Raw genomic sequence first — 24005 nt, forward strand, 5'->3', positions numbered from 1 at the left:
TATTCTGTGTAAGAGATAATCTTAATTTTTTTTCCAGCAAGTATTTAGAACCGTGGTTGTTTTTCATTCCATTATTTATGATCTTGCCATGGATTTTTACCATTTTCCATTTGTTAAACAACTCTTCTAGTTTCATCTGTTTCCAGACGAAAATATGGTAACTCCCAAACAAACCTCTTTGGCTCACTCATCCTTATCAGAAAATCATACCATTTGAGTAATTATCTTTCGATTATCTCAGTAATCATTTATCCTATTTTGTATAACCTTGTCACACACTTGATCCTTTTATAATTTTGTCTACATACTAACATATACCATTGACATATATTCAACAGTAAAAGTGTTAAACATTAGTTTTTTTTTAATCTCATAACAAAGTTACGGATTTCTGAAATTGCACTATGGGAAAACAGAACCCATGTTATGCATAATTTATGTGCAATAGGTTTCACGCAAATAATATGCAACTCAAAGAGATACACAAAAGAACAAGTTTTAATACGGTATTAGCTACTTTATAAAAATATATTACAATTTGTATAATTTCACTATAAAAATATTATTGTATTATGTTTGGCATTCAGAATAAAAAAAAAAACTTATTTGGTATGGCCAATTAAAAGGAAGAATTGACACATTAATACCCAAAACAATAACTAAATCTAGTTATTTTTTTGTAAAAGAAATAATAAATAAATAAATTTAAATAATAGTTTATTATATTTACCTTAGGACTTATTTTTAATGAACTTCCTGTCACCAAAATAAAAAAAAAATGGAAACAAAGTTGTAATACTTTCCTGACATTGGTTATTCTTATAAAGTGAAAAATAATAATACATGAAAATAAACCTTAAAAGTTTAAAAAAATAAAAATATTTTTAAATTTTGATTGGCTCCCCCACCCCAATATTGCTCCAAAATATATTTTTTTTGTCACTGGCCCTAATACTATGCCTAGGAAGACGCAAAAAAAAATTGGTTAAAAAATATGCAATAATAAAAAAGATAGCTTTTTTTACTTTTGTGAAAGGGAGGGAATTTTGAGGCAATTTTTTTTAGAAAATGTTAAGATAAGCCTGCATTCATATACTGAGCTTAATATAAAGTGGGGTTATGTTTGCAAAATTTGTAAAAAATTTTGTCTACCCCACCCACTGGAGATATTGACCCCAAAATTTTACCAATAAATTGCCCTGAATACCCAAATTTCTGAAGAAAATTTCATCAAAATCGGTTTATTCAATTAAAAATTTCTAACACACCACCACGCGTACATATGTACATCACCTAATTTTTTTTCTTTTTTTGGGTTCCTGAGTTATGAAATGTTGAAAGTTGAAAAAAATTCATACTCCATTTTTTGACTAATTACCATACTTTCCTTCTTGCAACATAACTTTAGAGCTATGATGCCAGGAAAAAATATAACAATATAAATCACTGTTGGAAAAAGAAAAAGGTTTTGGTACGTACAGAATGTTTGGAAATTTTAAAAATCTGATATGGACACCACATGACTTCCTTGTATACCTATTAGATTACATACACACATTTTTTGCTGCACTTCATTTAAACTTATTTCCTTTGAAAGTGAAGTACGATTCTCCAATTCTTTAATGTACATGGTTATTACCAACATAACATTCAATTATTTTAAAGGTCAATTGCCCAGTCGATTACAATCAGAAAGGGAAGGGGTGCACAACTAGATGTTACAACAGTCCTAAATACAAAATTTCAACATTCTACGGCTAATCATTTTTGAGATACATATGTACATCTGTACAGATATCACATCAATACTAGTCAAAATGGATTCAGGGGTGGTCAATGGATATTTCCGTTGAAATCTGAAAACCAAAATTTTTCATGATTACAATACTTCCTTTACTTCATACAAGGAAGTAAAAAACATAACAATTAAAAAACATATATATTTGAACAAATTACCTGAATAATGGCCTCTACTAAGGTAACAGTCTTTCCTGTACCAGGAGGACCAAACAATAAGTAAGGATATGGCCTTGAAGTACAGTTAACAATGTTTAATACAGCCTGAGCTTGCTCTGGATTATTATTAATATCTTCATTGTGAAATTCTAACTTGTCAACAAAACTAAACATAAAAAAAAAATAGGCAATAAAAAAGTAAATTATGAGCAAAAGGCAAATTAAAGTAAAAGTAAAATAAACATTTTTATTTAATACTGAGTAACTTCATTATATTTATATATTTCAAATATATTTATAAATGAAGTTACTCGTAAAATATATATATATATATGTTCAACTTTACAATAAAGTAGAATCAACAAAGTGAAAATTTAAGGTTCAGCCAAGTGCAAAAAAAAAATCTTATACTAACAATATCACAATCATTACTTCTTGGGACATCAGACATCAATGACAACTATTAATGAAGTACTTTCACTATATAACAATATTTTTTTTATACCATTTCTTTTTCTAAATATGTCCAAAAAACTTAAGATTAAGCAGTAACTAGTATGAAGATAATGCATGGTGTTGTATGTAGTATAATTATCTCACAGACAAACACTAGGCTCAAAGGTGTTGTAAAAAATGCAAGAAAGTATTTAACATATACCTGCTGAGAGACAGGAATGATACATGTCAGGGAGTAGGTCACATCATAACTCATTGAGCGAGGCAAACAATTTTTAACAGTAAATTTTGTTTTTACAAATTCTTCTAATCACCGAAAAAGATCCTGGTTTTTGTTTACATTAAATAAGTAATTTTCTGACCTGTAATAATGTGCTGTTGCTAAATAAAATTCAAAATTTTCTAACTTTTCTTTGTTTTATTCAACTTATCTTAACCATTTTGTTCAGAATTAAATTCTCTACAAGTTTTGTTTAAAAGTTCTATGTGATTGTTATCCATTTAACAAAGTTACTGTACGCCAAACATAAAAAACAGGTTCTTACCCAATTTATTAGTTCTCACCCAAAATTTCTCAAAAACTACTGCAGATATGGTTCTAGGACCTATTTTATTCTATATTTCAGGTCAAAAACCATCAGAAATCACTAATTTTACTCCTTAATTAAGTTCTAAAAATTTTAGACCTCATTTCACCAGGATAGCTGAGATTTGAGTGAAATTTTTCACTAGCCGTAACTCACAACAAAGCATTTTAGGACATATGTTTATATGAACTTTTTACACTATTTTCACGAGATCAGGAAATTCCCAGGAGAACTTAGTGATCCAGTCTGTATATTTATACACATATGTTTTTTTGTATATTCAAATAATTCATTAACAAATTGACCACTATGTTAATAAAATTTAATATTATATGAAATATAAACAATCAAAACAAAGTAACTAGATAACTGGAAATTAATACGGTAAGTTTAACTTAATGTGTTTTGGTAGTTTTTATTTTGTTTTGATTTATATTTTTTTAATTACTGTGTTTTGGTGGTTTATATTTCATATATATATATATATTTTTTTTCCTTTTCTTTTGCAACCTGTTGTAAACACATATGCTTTATTTGGGTTCAATAAATAAATAAAAATTAATATATTAGTATCACAATTTTGAAAAACATGTTTTTGACTTTTCAGAAATTTGAGGGGTTCATGCACCAGGGAGCGCTTTTTCTAATGATTAAAATGTTTACTAAAACTGATTTTAAATAAATTAAAATCCATTTTCAATTCTTTTTTTTTTTAAAGTGGCTACTCCCCTATCAGGATAGGGGTATTAAGTTATCTTTAGAGACTTTTGTTAACAAAATACATTTTGAGAATTAAAAATTTAAAATTGCAGAAATATTTTTTTTCATTTTGGGTACTCCCATACTCAAGGGGAAGCATTCAGATAAAATTAATTTTTAATAAATTTTTTATAAAATAATTCTGAAATTGTGATAATAAATTTAAAAAAAATTCTTTAAATTACAGCCATAATTCCAAATAAACTAAGTTGTAATTTTCTAGGAATTGGTGAAAATTTTTGTCTAATCTTTTTTTCAAGAAGTTCCAAATAGGGACTATCAAAAATTAAATTCTTAGATTTTAAATGCGATGGATTATTTGCTTGATATGGATTTAAATTTAAAATAAATTTTAAAAAAATATTTTTTTGTTACCACAGATCATTGGAGTGGGAAAAATCTTATAGTGGTTTGAAGGACAGTCGATGTAGTATATAAATACAAAAAAACTTCCATTAACTCCTTTTCTAAAAGAATATGTAGTTAAAAAAATAAAAATATATGAAGTCATTTTTTGAGAAGGAAAGTATTAAAAAAATTTTTTTTATCTCAATAAAACAAACTTCAACTTTGGAAAAAAAAATGTTTGCTACAGAGCCCCAGTGAAGATTTGAAATCTTTTTCAGTTAAAACACCCCCTACCCCTTTCTAAAGTTTTGCAAAAATGTAATACCATTCTTTCTTTTCCTCCTAAGAAAGTACCTTTCTACCAAGTTTGAAGAAAATCAGTAATAGGGTCTATAGTAACATATATCTAAGATACATATATATATATATATATATATATATATAAATTGACAGTCTGACAAAATTAAACTTTTGGACTTGGAAGCATTGGATTAAAATTGTTTTTGTAGATTATTTAAATTATCTTCTTTTTTTTTAAATGTTAAAACATCTCCTTAAGACACAGAACTTAAAAAAAGACCAATTTTTTTTACCAGTTTATATATTTCCCTGTTATACAGCATATCTCGTTATAGCTAGGAGAGTAAATATTTTCTACTTATATGTTTACTAGGTATATTCTTAATATTATGTTGTATTGTATTTCTATTTTTCCTCTTTTTTTTTAAGATCTCATATCTCATACTTCGGTGAATTTTTACACCATAGAGGCTCTTTACTGCTAAATTATAGGTTGACTGTGTAACAAGTGCATAAATTTGTTGACATTCAAAAAAATAGTTTAATAAATTCTGAAGAAATAAGTATGAAATGCAAAGTGTGCAAAAAAACTGGTCATATAAAAAACATTTTAACTCATGGCAACAGCCAAAGTACCAGCCTTACAGGCTACTCCATTTATATTCGTTTACAAACTAGGCTGGTGGAGTACTCTATTGGTTTTAAAAACAACCATTCTCATCATCAATATGTAAAATTTAACATCAACAGATATGATAAGGAAAATCATAACACTTAACAATTATTGTCATAAACAGCGGTAGACTATATCAACTGATCCTTAGTTTACATCCTTGAATTTCTATTATGCTATGCTACTCTCTGATAGATTGTAGATATTGTGGAATCATCAGATTGTAAGAAATGTAGTACAATCCTTACTTACCCAAGACTACAAATTACAACTAATTAATTAAATATAAATTTATAATAAAAATCAAATAAAACTTTCATCAACAAATTAAAAAGTAATTACAAAAAATAAAAGAATAAATATTAACTTACTTTGGACTTTTCACGAATGGAAAATTTTCCAGTGGAAAAAGAAGAAACTGCATTTCTCGTTCTTTGACAAATTCCAAAGCTCGATAACACATTTTATATGGAAGCCTTTGAGGTTCAAATTTAACATTAACCTTCATTACATCAGGTTGAAATAACTGATGAAATCTATAACAATTGAGAGTGGGAATATTGGCTGTAATTAACTTAAAACCAAAAATACTTTTTGTAAATCTATTCAGTACTTATAACAACCTTTTCTTAACATTCTATGAAATCACCAGTTAGTTATCTTATTATCGTTACTAGTTTTCAGAAAAATTCTTCACAGTAAACCTGTTAATTTATTGTTGTTCCATATGGTATGAAATCAATTAATTAGTAAGAGATGTTTTTAATTCCAGAATGTATTTACATATCTGTTCTTTTTGATCAAAGTTCAGTTAATTTTTTTTTAATAAATTTTAAAGGATTTCATGAATAACACCAATCTAGTGAACTGAACTTACTTGATCTATGAAAAATTTATTTCATCATTACCATTAATTAAAAAATTCATCCTCCTCTCAATTACAACAATTCAGAAATATCAAACATGCTCCCATTTCAATCTGCTTGTATTCCTCAGGCAACAAAAGATGAGGCATGTTGACTGAAAAATAAACCAAGAACATTTTTTTAAAGCCAAAATGTTCACAGACAAATTCATGAAAAAAAAATCTAAGGAAATAATTTAATCCACTGATTTTCACATAACTTTACAGATTTCATATGTAACATTTTTTCTTCAGTTCTTTAAATATAAAAAAGAATTGTCCAGAATCATCATGAACGCATCATCATTAAACTTTATACACCATTTTTAATATGATCTATTTTTATGTATCACATGAAGAGAGATGAAAAAGAAGAAACGATAAAAAAATCATGTAAAGAATTATGTAAGAAACCCTGCAACAAATTCAAGACCTTATTACTATAGACATCTTATAAATATCCTTCATCGACAGTGAATTTTTTTAGTTTTTCACACATTTAAAGTCTTACAAAAACAAATTTAGTGTCACAAAACTATAATAGGATCGAGTTTATTTGATGGCCACTCAAATATAAACTGGAATTTTGTTTTTAAAATTTATTAATACAGAATAAAAATACAAAACATATTTATTGCTTTTTTTATTTAGTCTTCCTGAAGTTCTCCACATTTTTTTTTCAACTTGTGATCAATATAACTTGTGAAACCTTTTTCATAAAAAGTTTGAGGATTATCATGAGCCAATTGTATTGAACTCCTTTACTTTATTGTCATTCTGGAATCAAAGTTCTCCTTCAATGGGCCAACCAAACATAAACTGAAGGGAATAAATCTGGGTTGTACAGAGATGTTCTAAGGATTCCTTAGAGTAAATTTCATCCAGTTTATCCCAGTGCTAGTGGCTGTGTGAGGCAGTAGGCATTGTTATGAAAGAAAATCACAATTCATATCAACAGATGGTGCCTTTTATTCCAGTATCCAGGTTTTACTTTGTCCAAGCTAGCATTCACAGAGCAACATTTGTGGATAAACTTGATGATCAGTACACCTTCTCAATTTCAAAAGATATTTGCGAGGACTTTTCCAGCTAATAGAAGCGTTTTCACTTTGCAGGGTAAGGATCTCTACTCTTGCACCACTCAATACTCGACGATATTGACTCAGCAATCTAGTGATAGATTCATGTCTCATGACTTGAAACTATTTGATGTAAAATATTTCCTTCTCACTAAAAAACTGATTCAGGACCCACTGGCAAATTTCCTGATGGGACTATTCCTGATTTTGAACCATCTCATACACAAAATTTTGCACAACTCAAGGTGCTTTGTAATAATAGAGTGGGCACTTCCATAGCTGACAGTACACACTTCCAAAACAATTTCATCAACTATAAGGTGCAGATCATTTTTAATGAGGTCTCAGATCAGTCGAATGTTGTAATCTATCACACTAGCCTACTGTGACTCATTTTCTACAGCTTTTACAACATTTAAGAAATTTATTACCAAGAAAATTTAAGAAATTTATTACCAAGAAAATTTAAGAAATTTATTACCAAGAAAATTTAAGAAATTTATTACCAAATTTATTTAAGAAATTATTGCCAGGATTCAAATTCAGAAACTTTTGAATAAAAGCCATAGATATTACACTCCACTTTGGCGATAGCAAAGTAGTATTTATCATATTATTTTGTAAATAAGTCGCATTTAGGTAAAATATTTATTAATCATACAGCAATCTGATTGCTGTTATACAGACTTGAGCTGGAAATATAGCAAACTGTAGGTTTGCTATGATGTGATCAACCCACTATGGGTTGATCACCTGTTTATTCTTCCCTCCCTTTTTCCTATCCTTATTTCTTTTTCACTGAACATGACAATCAGGTCAGCCACACTTGGTTTCACCTGAAACATCAAGTTGGCATCTTCTTATAGTCACTTCTTTAGTGAAAATTAGTGGGGTAGTGGCCCTGTGTATGTATAAAATTGTCCAGACTACTTTATACAGGTATTGCATAGAAAGCCAAAATATAAACAGATGAGTAGATAATGACTAGCTTTTTATTAAATAGAATTCCTATTTGTAATCTGAGTTTCTTTAATGTTTACCCCAGTAAGACAGACCTACTTGGCCACTATTCAATCACAGTGATAGAAATTACCATTATAGTTGTTAGTAATTACACTATAATTTCTGCCATAAATGAAAATAATTCTGGCTAAAATAGATCAAAATAATAATGCACTGAAAATTCATGGTTGTAACCCACGCTCACAGTGTTGGATTTTAACTATGTGTAGGTTTGTCACCAGCAACAAATTGTAAATTTAATTCTAATTAGAAAAGTTTATCATTGTGATAACAATAACAATATTAACAGAAATTACTAAAAAACTGAAATTGATGAAAAAAAGTAATAATAAATAAAAAATAAAAATGAGTTTCTTACGATTTTCTAAAACGTAAGAGAATACTTTTTAGTTCTACTTTACAAATTAATCCAGAGTACCACACATTTTTCAAACCATAATCTTTACCACGCAATGGATAGATTAATGCTTTATCTCCAACAATTAGTGATGGTCTTCCTTCAATTAGACCATCACCAACCTATAATCAATAATTACACAAAAAAAGTTTACAACAGTAACAGATAAATTAATTAATGTAAATCTTATAAATTATATAATTTTCAAAGCATGTATTACTTAAAAACATTTACTATAACAAATATAGTTAAAGAAAAATTCACTTGCTGCTAATTGATTTCATCCTTTCAAATATGGAAAGAAAACCCGCAAAGGTAAAACAAGAAATACAAATTTTTTTCTTCATATGTAAAAAAACACCTATCAAGCTGAAAAAATGTTATTATGAAAGAACAGAAACACACAATTAGTGTAGAATTCACTACACAGAATATTTTTAATTTAATTAAAAATTAAATACCCTTTTTGGTTTATAATTATATATTTCAAAGGCTTTTCATTACTTAAGCAAAGATCAATTTAGTATTTCATATGTCATAGTGTATTTTGCCTCGGAACTCTGAATTTTTAACCATCTACTCTTTATTTGCATTATCATAAAAGTACATTTTATTTGCTACAAAAACATATTGTTTTTCCATGTAGTCACCATTTATAGCTACACATTTATTCCAATGCTGATTCACAAAACTTCAGTGTGGTTGCGTGCGGTGTGTGAGGTTGAGCATTATCGTGTTCTATAATTATCACTTCCATGAATTGTCAAACACAACAAACATGTCTCTTTAGGTGTTCAACACCTAAATCTCTATGTATCTAAGTCTCTATGTATTGCACAGAATTTACAGTTGATCTGGCTTCTATGTAGTAAGTTGTGTACAAGTATTTAGAATTGCATAACACTCAAGAGAATGTGTTTGCAAAGAATGTTTTGACTTTGGCAAACCATAATGCTAGTATTTCAACCTCTGCTGATTTTCTCCTGGGCTTTAATGATTCACCCCAGTTTCATGTCCAGTATTGAAGAGGAAGTCATCTCCCTCAACAAAATAACGTTTCAGAAGCTGTTCATAATATTCATCTCATTGTTTGTTCTTTTCTTTAAATCTGCACGGCACCAATAACAAAACATATTTTACCGTCATCCAGTAATGGAATAATGTGTTCTACTTGTTCTTTTGATATGTGTATCTGAATGGTGATGTATAGGTCATTTTGAATAAATTCAGCCATCTTTCTTTAGCACTTCTCATTAGTCACCGAAACTGGTTGGTCAACCACTGTAAGGTTGGTTCATTCTCAATATTTGCTTTACCAGCTTTTGATGTACAAAATTTTATTTCTCATCTACTTACAGTAGTTCGATGAAAGTTTTATTACCATAAACGTATTTAGGACAACAATGAATGTCACTTGCTTCTACCACTGTTAAAAATTCACTGCACGTTGTTTTAGATGCGCTGATCTAGCAGGCCTATGTGACTATAATAATAGAAACTAAAAGAGAATGAGAATATCACGGGTCAAATGGTGTTAGGTTGTTAGTAGTAGGGAAATGGAACTACAAGAATGCATGACCTGCTGCTTTGTGCAACATTTCATTCTTTTGTTACATTTCAGGGTGTATACATTCCACCATCCCTCTTACATAAAAGTCTCCAGACATCTAGTGCAGTTTTTTTAGATTCAAGGCTTATGTGCAGAAGTTTTGTTAATCATAATCTAACAGAGAACATTATTTCACCAGCCTAAGTGAGTATAGTAGAGTTATCATTAAGTACAAATGTCAATTTCTTACAAGAAAAAGCAAACTCTAATTATCTGCACAATTTTCAACATTTACAGAACTAAAATCACATTCAGAAGTAGTCCGAAGAAAATTAAATATTTTCTTTGCTTGAGTAGTGAATTTATAAGGCTTTTAATAAAAACTTGAAATGTAAATGACTGAAAATATTTTACGTAAAGAGATTACAGATGCTTCAACGCTGACATGGTCTTGAGGACAATAATCATAAATCTTGTCAACTAAGTTAAATTTCATTTTAATATGATATAATTTACGTAATAAATGCGAGATCTACCAAATAAGTCAACTATATAATAAGTCAATTATTCAATAATTGTACTTATGCAATAAATATGCATTTTACTTACTTAAGGGATGCAAAAATAGCAATTGTAAGACTGCCAATCAAGATTTCTAAATCTGTTATCATTCTTAACATCTTTATCCTAAACTGAACGTACAGTTTTTAAGAAGTATTGCGGTATTAAAATTAAAAAATAAAACAAAGAATTTATGTATAACTAAGTCAGTAATTGTTGAAAAGCTTGTTTATAATTGGTAAAAAAAATTAAAAGGAAAAACCTTATTCAATCAAATTCTATTATACTTTATTAATAATGATGAATTATGGATTTAAAAGCTTTTTTTTGTTTAATGTGAACTGTTATGTTTACATTACGGTATTAATGTATATTAGCTGTTCTGATGTATTCATAAGTAATGTTTGTAAATAATTATTAATTGTCAAACATGAGACAACACTCGATAAAATTATTCATATATATATATATATATATATATATATATATATATGTATGTGTGTAATATAATAAATATATATTAAAGTATTGATAATATAATTTTTATTTTAGTACAGTACTCTAGAAATAATAAAACAATTTAATGTAACCCCTCAAATGTCAACTGCTGATATTTAACTATATTTTAGGTTTCAAAATCTAAACTAATTTCCCAGGTTTTAGTGTATTTAAGATTCTTTGGCACATTTTAAGCCTTCTTTGATTCATAAATTCTAAATAAATAAAAGTATACATAAATGACAAATTACACACAAATCCTAATGAAAAATTAAACCTCTAGATTGTTATTTAACTTTCAAAAAAATCAAATTTTAAATATGTACCTCCAATCTAAAATAACTGATGTTGTTTTCTTTAACAGATTTTAAATAGACTTTTTCCTTTCTAAATTGCTCTAATTCAATTAACTCTTCAGCCTCTTCCATATATAAAAGATATGTAAACCGATCTACATAATTTTCTCTAGTGAAATCAATAACATTCTCTTTGTGACCAAGAACTTTACTGTTAAAAAAAAAAAAACCAATAAAAAACCTTAACTAAAAATAAAAAAAATCCTAAAGTAAATGCAATGGATTAGACTAGGATAGAAAATTTCCACTCTGTAATGAGTTTATGGTGAAAAGGAATGTAATAAATGCTGACACAAAGTGTGAATTTCTTAAATGATAATGACAGATAATTCAGAATTATAGGAAATGCATATTGTCTACCGGCATTCTCCATGACAAAAACTTGACCTTCCCTCATGCTGGGATAATCTTTTTGTGTGACAAAAGAGCTGATGGAAACAGTCCTACCAGAAAGAATTGGTATCAGACAAATATGATAAGGGGTATTAAATATTCAAGGGAAAACTCAATGAAAAAATGTTACTAAATTTTTATTGGATAAAAAAATTTTTTTTTCAATTAATTTTTACCCAATCTATTTTTTTTTTTTAATTTTTAATAAACCAATGTCTGTCAATAGATTCAATCTGTTCCTTGCTACAATAAAACTTTTTATGGTGTGTTAAATGAGTGTCCCCCTCTATGAATTATGAGACCTTGCCAATGGTGAGGGAACTTGAGTGTTCAGTAATACAGAGTAGCTGGACCGAAGGTGTAACCATATCGGAGAGGTATCTGTACAGAGTCAGACTAAGAAATGATTCCTGAAAGAGGGCAGCAGCTCTCTCAGTAGTTGTTAAGGGTGCAGGTCAGGAGGACTTAAATGACCATATAAACATCACTCAATCTTCTGAGTACTGTACAGCTGAAAACAATGGAAAACTACAGCTGTTTTTTTTTCAAGAAAATGTATCTCTCTGCATTTTCATGTAACAAAAATGAAGGAGCCTTCCTTGGTAAAATATTCCAGAGGTAAACTAGTCCCCCGTTTGAATCTCCAGGTGGGGACTACTAAGGAAGGGGTGACCAGAAAATTGAAAGGTTAGAAAATTTAAAGAGGGAAACTGGTAGGTTAAATGCAGATGTAGAAGGAATTAGCAAAGTTCAGTGGAAAGGGGAAAACGACTTTTGGGAGGGGATTTTAGAATAATTAACTCAGCGTCAAATAAAGGATAGGCAGGAGTAGGTTTCATAATGAACAAGAAGATAAGGAAGAGAGTAGACTATTTCAAAAGCTTAGCAATAGTATCATTGTAATCAGAATAAAGTCAACCCCTAAACTAACAATGATTGTTAATGTCTATATGCTTACAAGTGCCCATGATGGTGATGAGGTAGTGTATATATGAAGAAACTGACAAAGCAATTAAACATATAAAAGGCGATGAAAATTTAATAATAGTTGAAGATTGGAATGCAGGCATTGGAAAAGAAAAGGAAAGAAATATTGTGGGTGAATACGGACTGAGTGAAAGGAGTGAAAGAGGGGACCGACTTATTGAGTTTTGCACGAAGTATAATTTAGTAATTGCCAACACCTAATTTAAAAATCATAATAGAAGAATATACACTTGGAAAAAGCCAGGCAATACTGCAAGATATTAGTTAGATCATATCATGGTTAAGCAAAGATTTAGAAATGAACTCGTCAACTGCAAAGCATAACCAGTAGCAGACATTGATAGCGACTGTAATTTAGTGATAATGAAATGTAGATTGGGATTTACAAACCTAAAGAAAAGGTGACAGATTAATCAGTGGAATTTAGAGAAGCTTGAGGAAGAGGAGGTTAAGAAGATTTTTGAGGAGGACATTAGAACAGGTCTGAGTAAAAAAAATAAGGTTGAAAATATAGAAGAGAAATGGGAGAATGTTAAAAAGGAAATTCTTAAATCAGCAGAAGCGAACTTAAGTGAAACAAGGAGAACTGGTAGAAAACCTTGGATTTCAGAGCATATATTACAGCTGATGGACAAACATAGAAGATATAAGAATACTAGTGATGAAGAAAGTAAAAGGAACTATCAACAATTAAGAAGTACTATAAACAGGAAGTGCAAATTAATGAAAGAAAAGTGGATTGAAGAAAAGTGTTCAGAAGTGGAAAGAGAAAGATCATTGGTAAACTAGACGAAGCATACAGGAAAATTAAGAAGAATTTTTTGGTGCATAAGTTAAAATCTAATAAAGTGTTAAATAAAGATGGTAAACCGATTTATAATATGAAAGAAAAGGTTGGTAGATGTGTGGAATATATTGATGAATTGTACGGAGGAAATGAATTGGAAACTGGTGTTATAGAGGAAGAAGAGGAAGTTGAAGAGGATGAAAAGGGAGAAACAATATTGAGATCTGAATTTAATAGAGCATTAAAGAATTTTCATGGCAGAAAGGCTCCTGGGATAGACAGGATACCTGCAGAATTACTGCGCAGTGCAGGTGAGGAAGCAATAGATAGATTATACAAACTGGTGTGTAAATTTATAAAAAAGGGGAAGTTACATCAGACTTCAAAAAGAGTACAACTGTCATGATACCAAAGAAAGCAGGAGTAGAAAAAATGAAGCATATAGAACAATTACCTTTACTACTCGTGCATCAAAAATCTTAACTAGAATTCTGTACAGAAAAATTGGGAGGAGAGTGGAAGAAGTGTTAGAAGAAGACCAATTTAATTTCAGGTAAAGTAAGGGACAAGGGAAGCAATTTTAACATTCAGATTAATAGTAGAAGGAAGATTAAAGAAAAACTAACAGACATACGTGGTATTTATAGACTTAGAAAAGGCATTTGATAATGTAGATTAGAATAAAATGTTCTACATTTTAAAAAGTTTAGGGTTCAAGTGTAGAGATAGATGAACAATTGATAACATTTACAGGAACCAAACAGCAACAGAAATAATCAAAGAGCATTAGAAAGATGCTGTAATAAAAAAGGGAATCCAAGAAGGATTTACATATAACTAGCTGTTAATGATGTTAAAGAACAATTTAGATCCAGAGTAATAGTGCAAGGTGAAAAGATAAAGATGCTACAACTTGCTAATGATATAGTAATTATAGCCAAGAGTAAAAACGATTTAGAAGAAACAATAAATGGCATGGATGAATTCCTTTGCAAGAACTACCACATGAAAATAAACAAGAACAAAACAAAGTAATGAAATGTAGTAGAAATAACAAAGATGGACAACTGAATGTGAAAATAGGAGAAGAAAAGATTATGGAGGTAGAAGAATTTTGTTATTTGGGAAATAGAATTACTAAAGATGGATAAAGCAGGAGTGATATAAAATGTTGAATAGCACAGGTGAAACAAGCTTTCAGTCAGAAATATAATTTGCTTACATAAAAAATTAATTTAAATGTCAGGAAAGCATTTTTGAAAGTATTATGTTTGGAGCGTTGCTTTATATGGAAGTGAAACTTGGACGATCATAGTACCTGAGAAGAAAAGATTAGAAGCTTTTGAAATGTTGTACTATAGGAGAATGTTAAAAATCAGGTGGGTGGATAAAGTGATAAATGAAAAGGTATTGCGGCAAATTGATGAAGAAAGAAACATTTGGAAAAATATAGCTTAAAGAAGAGACAGACTTATAGGCCACATCTTAAGGCATCCTGGAATAGTCGCTTTGATACTAGAGGGACAGGTGGATGGGAAAAATTGTGAAGGCAGGCAAAGTTTGGAATATGTAAAACAAATTGTTAGGGATGTAGGGGGTATACCGAAATGAAACAACCAGCACTAGATAGGGAATCTTGGAGAGCTGTATCAAACCAATCAATGACTGAAGACAAAAAAAAATTTAAGTGTAATGAGTGGCTGTACATTCAAACTTTGAAATATTATACTGTAAATATTTAAAATTTTCCTTCTGACCAAAAAAGTGAAACTGACATTTTTTACAAAACTAAAGCCATATTTAAAGTTACAACTGGGCTTAGATTTTAATGTGTCAAAACTAAAAAAAACTTACTTCATTGCATGAAGTAGCGTTAACGCCTTTATTCCTAAATTTTTAGATTCTTTCATTTTATTTTCTAATATAGCAACCATTTCAACTGGTGGCTTATACATTTTGAGATAAATCGTCATCATATTACCAACCCTGAAAAATGAAAACAAAAAATTAATTGACCATATTGTCTCAAATAATGTAAGCAATAACTTTCATAAAAATATATACAAAAGCATTTAGAATACACACTTCACATGTCCACAGATAAAAGAGAATCTGTTGCATAATTTTAAAGCATACTTAGAACATATATATATATATATATATATATATACACTTACAAAATGTGATCTTTTTGATTGAGTTTGTCTTTTTACACACGATGGCAACTCTCTTTATAATGTAAATCAATATTTTCAGCCATATTAGTTGTGTAATTCAAATTTGGCATGTAATTCATAGTAAGCATGTTAGACATCACAAAATGTTTTCAGACACCAAGAGCTTACAAATGATACAAACTGTAAAGATGAGAAAAGAGTTGGACATCCTAACACATGAACAATCGATAAAAATATCAACAATATAAGTGATATTATGATCGACAACCATCAAATTACTATTACAGAAATTGCTGAAGAGGTGGGAATCTCTTATCGACTGGGTGAACAGTTTTAACTGAGATTTGGATATGAAACAACTACCAGTACAATTTGTTATAAACTTAAAATTTCAATAAAACCAACTTCATAAAAATTGTTAGCTGACTTTGCTGATGACTCAGGATTACTCAGAAGTGTCATAACAGAGACAAAATGTGGGTGTATGTCATAATATTAAAATGATTGCCCCCATAAAATCTTCCTGAAGAACCAAGACTGAAAACAGCATGCAGAGTTCAATCAAACATTAAGGTTCTTTTTTTCTACTTTTTTTTATTACAATAATATTCTACATTATGAATTTTTACCACAAAGTTGTAAGATCAACAAACACTATTACTTAACAGTTGTGCCATTTAGATGAGAAATTCAAAGAAATTCACTAAAAGGTTTTGCTAACAAATAATGAATTTTGTGCCCAATAACACTCCCAACTCACACACACTATTAACCAAAAATAACACCATACTAGTGCTGCAGTTTCCCTAATCTCCAGAGATGACACCCTGTGATTTTTTCTTCTTCCCACTCTGATTGTTGGTTTGCAACAATAGATGAAAAAAATTAAATAAAAATCACTAAGTGAACAAATTACTGTACCAAAAAAAAATGCTTTCCATAAATAATTTGAGAATCAGAAGAAACACTCGTATTAGTGTGTTTCATCTCTCAAAAAACAACTTTGAAGGGGGCAATATTAGTTTAGAAGCAGAATAAATTTTTTTTGATAAAAATTAAAATTCTGGTTTTTTTATCACAGCTTCCATTTCAGTGATAAATAATTAAAATTGTTACTTGAGATTAATTTTATATAATTATATTTTAAAAGTGATTCTGTGGAACCAGGAATTTAATTTCCTAGACCCAAAATCATATATATTTTATGTATTTTCTTTTCTGAATAAATTTCTTAATAATTAAAATTTTCTTCTTAATAATTACACTTAATCCAATAAAAGTTAAAAAGTTTTTAACTAGCTTATCTTGTTTTTTTTTTTAATTATACCTTTCTTTCTTTTTCTTTTTCCTGTTTAGCCTACGGTAATTACCTTTCAGATAATACTTCAGAGGATGATATGTATGAGTGTAAATGAAGTGTAGTCTTGTACAGTCTCATTTCGACCATTCCTGAGATGTATGGTTAATTGAAACCCAACCACCAAAGAACACCGGTATCCAAGATCTATTATTCAAATCCATGTAAAAATAACTAACTTTACTAGGACTTGAACCTTGGAACTCTCGACTTCCAAATCAGCTGATTTGGGAAGATGTGATCACCGCTAGAGCAACCTGGTGGGCTTTTTAAATTATACCTGGTTAAAAAAAGGTATACTGTTGTACGAGTCATCAGGTCCAACTTCTCAGTACTGTAATAAAAATATATTTTAACTGCATTGTGCAGAATTTTGTAGCCACATAATCTATAACAACATCTCATCTAGCAGGAATTTTATGAAAAAGTCTTATTTAATTAAAATGATATCTTTTGAACCATAAAGTTAATTTTACATATTTTAAAAAGTCCCTACATAACATGAAACTCTGTGTACACTGCATCAAATTATATCTGTAGTTATATCTGCATCAAATTTTATAAAGTACAAATTTAATTCATTAGATACATTATGAAAATTTGTAAATTTTGTATATAACAAATAATAAAATTGCAATACTGCAATCAACAATTCTATTACAAATAAAAAAACACATGTTCAATGAGAAACTTGAATTGTTAGAAGAATTTTGAAGCATCTAAATCTTGCGGCTACTATTGTACTGCTACTTCATGTAGTGTTTAGTAGAATTTTCAGCGTTTTAAAATTATAAATGAATCATCGTTTTAAAGAACTCCGAATTTTAATACGTTGAAAGTTACATCTAAAGAAGTACAAGATATGTTCTGAAAGTGAGGTCACAATTTAGTGAGGTCACTTTAGCTCCGAGTAAAACTTTACATTTCAAAGTTGGCATTCCTGTGTGAAAGGGAAGTCCAAATGAAGAGAACAAGCCTAGGTGCGGTCAGTAACCTATTAGTTAGCCCTCATCTGCTACTACTAAAAATGAAAATCCACCAACATCAACGCAAACTTTTCTCTGTTTATTATGTTGTCATGTGATAAATTAACAAAGTTGTGTAGAAAATTAAAAAAATGATAGAACAAGCATTCACGATGAAGAGAGGAGCAGAAGACCATCGATTGTGACAGACATGTTTGTCGAACGGAAATTCAGAATCGAACAGCGACTTGCAAGGATTGCTGTTTGACTGAAAACAAACTTCATGAAATGTGCCCAGAAGTCAGTCGAAGTGTGCTATAAGAAACTGTAACCAGCCGTTAGATTTTCAAAGATAGTCCGCGCGGTGGGTTCCAAAAATATTAACAGGAGAACACAAAACAAATTGAGTTCATTGTGCTTAGTAGTTTCTCGACCGTTATGAGCTTGAGAATGAAGAATTCCTCGATTCTATTGTGACTGGGAATGAAACCTGGGTGGCTCACTACAAACTGGAATCCAAAAGGCAAATCTATGCAGTGCAGCATACTGATTCCCCGTCAGCAAAAACTTCAAAATTCAAATCTCCGAAAATTAATCATGGCAACATTTTTCTGGATCAAAAAGAAATTTTCCTTATCGATTTTTTGACTTCAGGTCAATCCATAAATGTTCACAAATACTGCGAGCCCCTCCGAAAGCTTCGTTGGGCCATTTAAAACAAAAAAAGAGGGCAGCTGACAAAGGGCAACTTGTCTGATGCACAATAACGCTTGGTTCCACATCGCACAGAAAACGGTCATCTCCTCAACCATTTTGGTTGAGATAGTCTGAACCATCCTGCTTCTGGTCCCAACCTGGCACCAAGTGATGTTTCTTTTTTGAAAGACCATATAGGCGGAAAACGTCGTTTCTCACTCTGGCCTCACCGGGGTTTCCTACCCGGTCCCCTGGCGGCTGTCAGGTTGCGCGGTTTGCTGGCACTGGTTCCAGAAGCTGGGGGACCTGGATCGGCACCATCGGTTGGTGCACGCTGGGGTGCCCCTTGCCTTTGAGTGCAGTTTGTGCTCCAAGGGGTTTGGCCGCCCATACGCGGCTCTGTGTCACCTGTCGAAATGTCGGGGCCCTCCGCAGGGGCCTTTCCCGTATCCGTGCATGCTGGGTCTGGCTTTGTTCCGGTCACAGGCATCCAGCGCTGCGTGTGAAGGAGAGGCTCCGTACTGAGTTGTCTGCTCCTGCCTGCGACACAGTCTGGTCGGACCAGGAGGTGGTTGTTCTTCTTGGGTTTTTCAACTCAGGCTTGGATGTGTCCAGCTACACGTTGTTCTTGCGCTCTGCATTGCCATTGAAGTCGGCTAAGCAGATCCGGGATAAACAATGAGAAAGATCCGGGATAGAACAAGAATAATGTAGAAAAGAATATCGTTTTTTCATTTTTGTTATAAAAAATTAAAGAAAAACAAAAAAGATCTTTAAAAAAATCAAATTATAAATTATGATTGATTTGATTTAACAATAATATATAAATACTTACAATTTTATTTCAGGTCCAGGAATTTTTTTAATTACAGGAAGAAAAGATTTTTTTGACTCCATATGGTATGGTCTCTTTGGACGTAACGTCACTGACCAATCAGTTTCAACTTCAAAATCCTAAAAAAACAAAGTTAAACAAGAGGAATTACACACACACACACACACACAAAATGGGTTGGCCAGAAATAACGCGGGTGTTAAACTGCTCACCATTATCGTCTGGCGGGATTGTCAGCCTTGAATATCTTCCTTATCTTATCGCAGTTAGTTCCAGTTAGTAGCCATGGATCGCTACGCATTATTATTATTATTATTTAAACTCATTTCAAATATGAGGAGGGTTTTAACAAAACAATTAGGGAAATATTTGGCAAAGAAATCATGTCGAATGAGTGAAAGGTTCGGCATTTGAACTTATATTTGAAGAAATGGGTACTGTTTTAGGCACACAACAATAAGGTTGCCCTCGCACCGATCAACCTCTTGATAAGATCGAGTCAGTGCACGACAGTGATGCATCAAACCCAAGAACATCGTTTGCAATAACCTGGGCTAATCAGAACCACGTAAGAGAATTCTAACAAAAGATCTATATATCCATCCACACAAAATAAAGTTAACTCAGCTTTAACCAAGGGATCATCTTAAACGCTGAGGGTTTGCTAATTTTGTGTTGCAGCGTCAAGCAGTCAGTAAACGGTGATTTTCAAAACATGAAAATTTTTAGTGATGAAGCACACATCTTGATGGGTATGTCAACATGCAAAATTGTCGAATTTAGTGACAGAGAATTCTCAAGCTCTTTATGAAGTATAATTATATCCACTAAAAGTTTCTGTTTGGTGTTAATTTTGGTCTGGTGGAATTATCGGCCGTTACGTTTTTGAGGATGAGGTCGGATTGTGGCTACAATTAATGGTGAGTGATACCGTAACATGCTGAATGAATTTTTTTGGCCACGATTAGATTCAAATTGTACAGAATAATTTGTGGTTTCACTAAGGTAGTGCAACATACAATACTGTGGGAGAAACACTCTATTTGTTACGTGAAAAATTTCCAGGCCGACCAAACATGGCCATTTAGATCATGCGATTTGCCACCAAGTGATTACTTTCTTTGAAGATTTTTGGTGTCAAAGAATTTGAAAACTCTTCGCAAACAATTCCTGAGTTAAAGAGGGAGATTTAACAAGTGACTGCAAATATTGAGCCAGACCTATGTTTGAAAGTGATGGAAAACTTCAGGAAAAGAATGACAATATCCCAGCAGAACCTTGGAGGGCATTTTTCTGACATTATATGCCACTCATAATCGGATAACATAAGCTATCAGTGTACATAAAAAAATTGCTGAATTTCAAATAAATTTTGTGTTTGCTTTTTATACATATATAAAAATTCTGTTAACCAAAAGAAAAGAGGGAAGGTGGTTCACATCGTTTTCTTGCAGCAATATCTCACCATTGCTTTATTAGGGAAAGTCAAAGGGCTTCGATTCTTCAGATCATTGGACAAAACAATGCACCTGACAAAATTAATAAAACATACAAAACGTATATATCATACAGCCTTATTTAATAATATAACTCTAAATAAAAACTCTTACCTTCAAAGCATTGAAAATCTCATCAGCGGTCGTGGTATTATCATGTCAACAACATATTGATTATTGAAATTTAATTCTGATTCATCCTCGTTGAGTTATTCACTTACTTCAGTTTGATCGATTTCTTCAAATCCTGCTATTTTTATCAATTAACTCCTGAAGATTTTTGTCTTTTTTCAACTTATCTTCAATTAATATCCCATCAAAAGTTTTTTTCAAGTTTTTGCAAAGTGGATGATATTATTTTCTCTTAGCACTGAACACACCAATAAACATCTTTCATGTTAATTATTTTCAAAACTTTGGGTACACTCTTTGGGTTATTTATCTCTTGTAATAGAGATTTTAGAAAGAATGCCCGCTAATGCTTTTTGAAGCACTCTATCATCGCTTGGTCTAAAGGTTGGATCAAACTTGTTGCATTTAATGGTAACAACTTGACGATTACATCTCTGTTTGTTGCGCAGACTCTGGAAAAGCGTTGGTGCGTTATCAATGAGTAAAATAGCCATTCTAGAAAGGGTTTTCGACTTTAAAAAAGACTTAAGACTGGGGATAAATTCATGGTTGTACCACTCAGTGAACAAGCTAGTGGGCATCCAGGAACGGTTTTGGTTTTGTTGGTAGGCAGGAAGAGCATTTTCTGCAATATCTTTCAAATCCCTAGGATTTCAAGATTCACATGTGCACATTTAGGCCGCAGTCGATGAGTTCTCACATTGTTACTACAAAACAAAACTCTTTGTCTGTTCAACTTGTGTCCAGGAGCACTCTTTTCATCCCTCGATGTAAGTGACGTTTTAGATAACATTTTAAAGTTTAGCCCAATTTCATCTGCATTATAGATCTGATTTTTGTATATCCTTGGAAAAAGTCATCCATTTTTGTTTTAGAATCCACTACAGTATCAACATTGGCAGATAACCTTTCCCCACAGATATTCACTTGATATATTCCATACCTATTTTAAAATTTTTCAAGCCACCCAGCTTTGGCTTGAAATCCTGTACCTGCCTCACTCACCATTTCGGCCTTTAACTGAATAACTGGGCCTGTTAATTCCATTCTCTTTTTCCTTTGTTGTGTGAACTATAGAAACACAACCTCATTCACTTTCTTGTTTTGGCACACATACATTGTTCTCTAGTTTGGCATCATTCAAACATACTTTTCAAACTTATTTTTCATCTTGACCCAATCAGAAACAATAGAAACATCAACAACAAAATCAAATGCCACAGTTCGCAAATCCTACCATTTTTAATTCTTCTAAGAAGAAAACTTGTTTGTATTAAACAGAACTATTATGATAAATCACAATTTATAGATGATATTTATTACATTAATTTTTGTTCTTCATCCAGAAAACAAATATTCATTGTCAAATTGAGGAATAAATAATTTTTTTGACAGCAATTTTTTAAATGATATTTCAGTTAAAAGTACTTTAGTTAACAGAGGTTCTACTATATAGTAAACAAACAGTTTAAATTTTTTTTTTTAATATCTGAAATAATTTAATAAAACTGAAAATTAGTAATTTTTTTGGGAATGAAAATTACTTACACACTCTTGTCCAACAGATTATCCATAATATCTTGAAGATATAAGAGGAGACCCAAATAAATGGACAAAGATTTGTTTGCCATGAGTTCCATATCTTGAACGTAATTCTTTTACAAATTAACATTAATTATTTTATTTTACGATACACTTTAATTAATCTTGTCAATCTCTTAATCTTCTGAATAAAGGTAGACAATACCATTTAGGTATAAATTGAACATAAACAGATATGTTTTACTCTAAAATGCTTAACCCATAAATGACTGATTTAATTAACCTTCATCTCCTTTTAAGATAAAGAGACAAATGATTAGGTTAAAAATTCAATGATTCATCAGTTTTGCTTGCATGTTTATTAAAGAATAAAAGTCATTAAAAGACTTAACCTCAATTATATTAAGGTTAATTAACCTGAAAATATATCATATTTCATAAAAGCTTACAGCCTGTTTGAATCTCACGAGTACATTAAACATAGTTACGAGACAGGTGACACAATTCCTTTTCTTACACACTTAAGATAGTACAAGAGTAAACACTAGAGTAATGATTGACACATTAATTGAATTGACATTTGGGTTTTAGAGGCAGGAGACATCATTCAACATGAGTCTCAGCAGGGCCAGCCGTAGCGTTTTTGCCACATAAGCAAACCCAAAAATGCCGCCCTCCAAAGCTTCAAAACAACCTAAAATTTTTCAAAAAACACAGAATTATAAAAAACCATGTTAACCAGAAAAATGACATATAATTGAATTAAGATAATAATATTAATACAGATTTACGGAAAACTGTTTTACTAAAAAAACAAAATTTACATTTTTAACGAGCTGACGACAACTCACTTACAAACTAACACCTAATATTTTCAGCGATAATTTAAACATACTTTTAAAACAATAAAAAAAAATCCCTTCGTCACGCTGAAAGACGAAGGTAGATTTTACCAGTGCTAAGTCAGGGATAAAAGAAATGTTCACCTGTTAAGATAATGTTAAGATAAACTTCAAATTTACTTAATACGACAATGGTTGCATGTGAAAAAAAGATTCACATGTTTAGCATGTGACAAGCTCCATCTTACAATTCCAGTAACAGTTTGGTCATCCCTTGCTGTAAGGATTGGTCATATCAAAAATTGTTTCAAGCAAACGTTTTAGGTAATGTTTACAAGACTAACGACCAC

At 30.8% G+C, this 24005-nt stretch overlaps 1 protein-coding gene across 4 annotated transcripts in view; it reads right to left on the bottom strand.

Moving 5' to 3' along the window:
* The window catches only part of LOC142332331 (putative helicase mov-10-B.1), a 78298-nt gene that overhangs the window by 38712 nt on the left and 15581 nt on the right, over positions 1-24005 (bottom strand). For all 4 annotated transcript variants that reach the window (XM_075378710.1, XM_075378706.1, XM_075378708.1 and 1 more), the window contains exons 5-10: positions 19644-19762; positions 15468-15599; positions 11417-11597; positions 8444-8604; positions 5451-5615; positions 1957-2122 (exon numbers count right to left, since the gene is read on the bottom strand). In XM_075378710.1, coding sequence (XP_075234825.1) covers positions 1957-2122; positions 5451-5615; positions 8444-8604; positions 11417-11597; positions 15468-15599; positions 19644-19762 — 924 coding nt within the window. The remainder of the gene's footprint in view (positions 1-1956; positions 2123-5450; positions 5616-8443; positions 8605-11416; positions 11598-15467; positions 15600-19643; positions 19763-24005) is intronic.

This window comes from Lycorma delicatula, chromosome 11, assembly GCF_047948215.1.
Source record: "Lycorma delicatula isolate Av1 chromosome 11, ASM4794821v1, whole genome shotgun sequence".
NCBI lineage: Eukaryota > Metazoa > Arthropoda > Insecta > Hemiptera > Fulgoridae > Lycorma > Lycorma delicatula.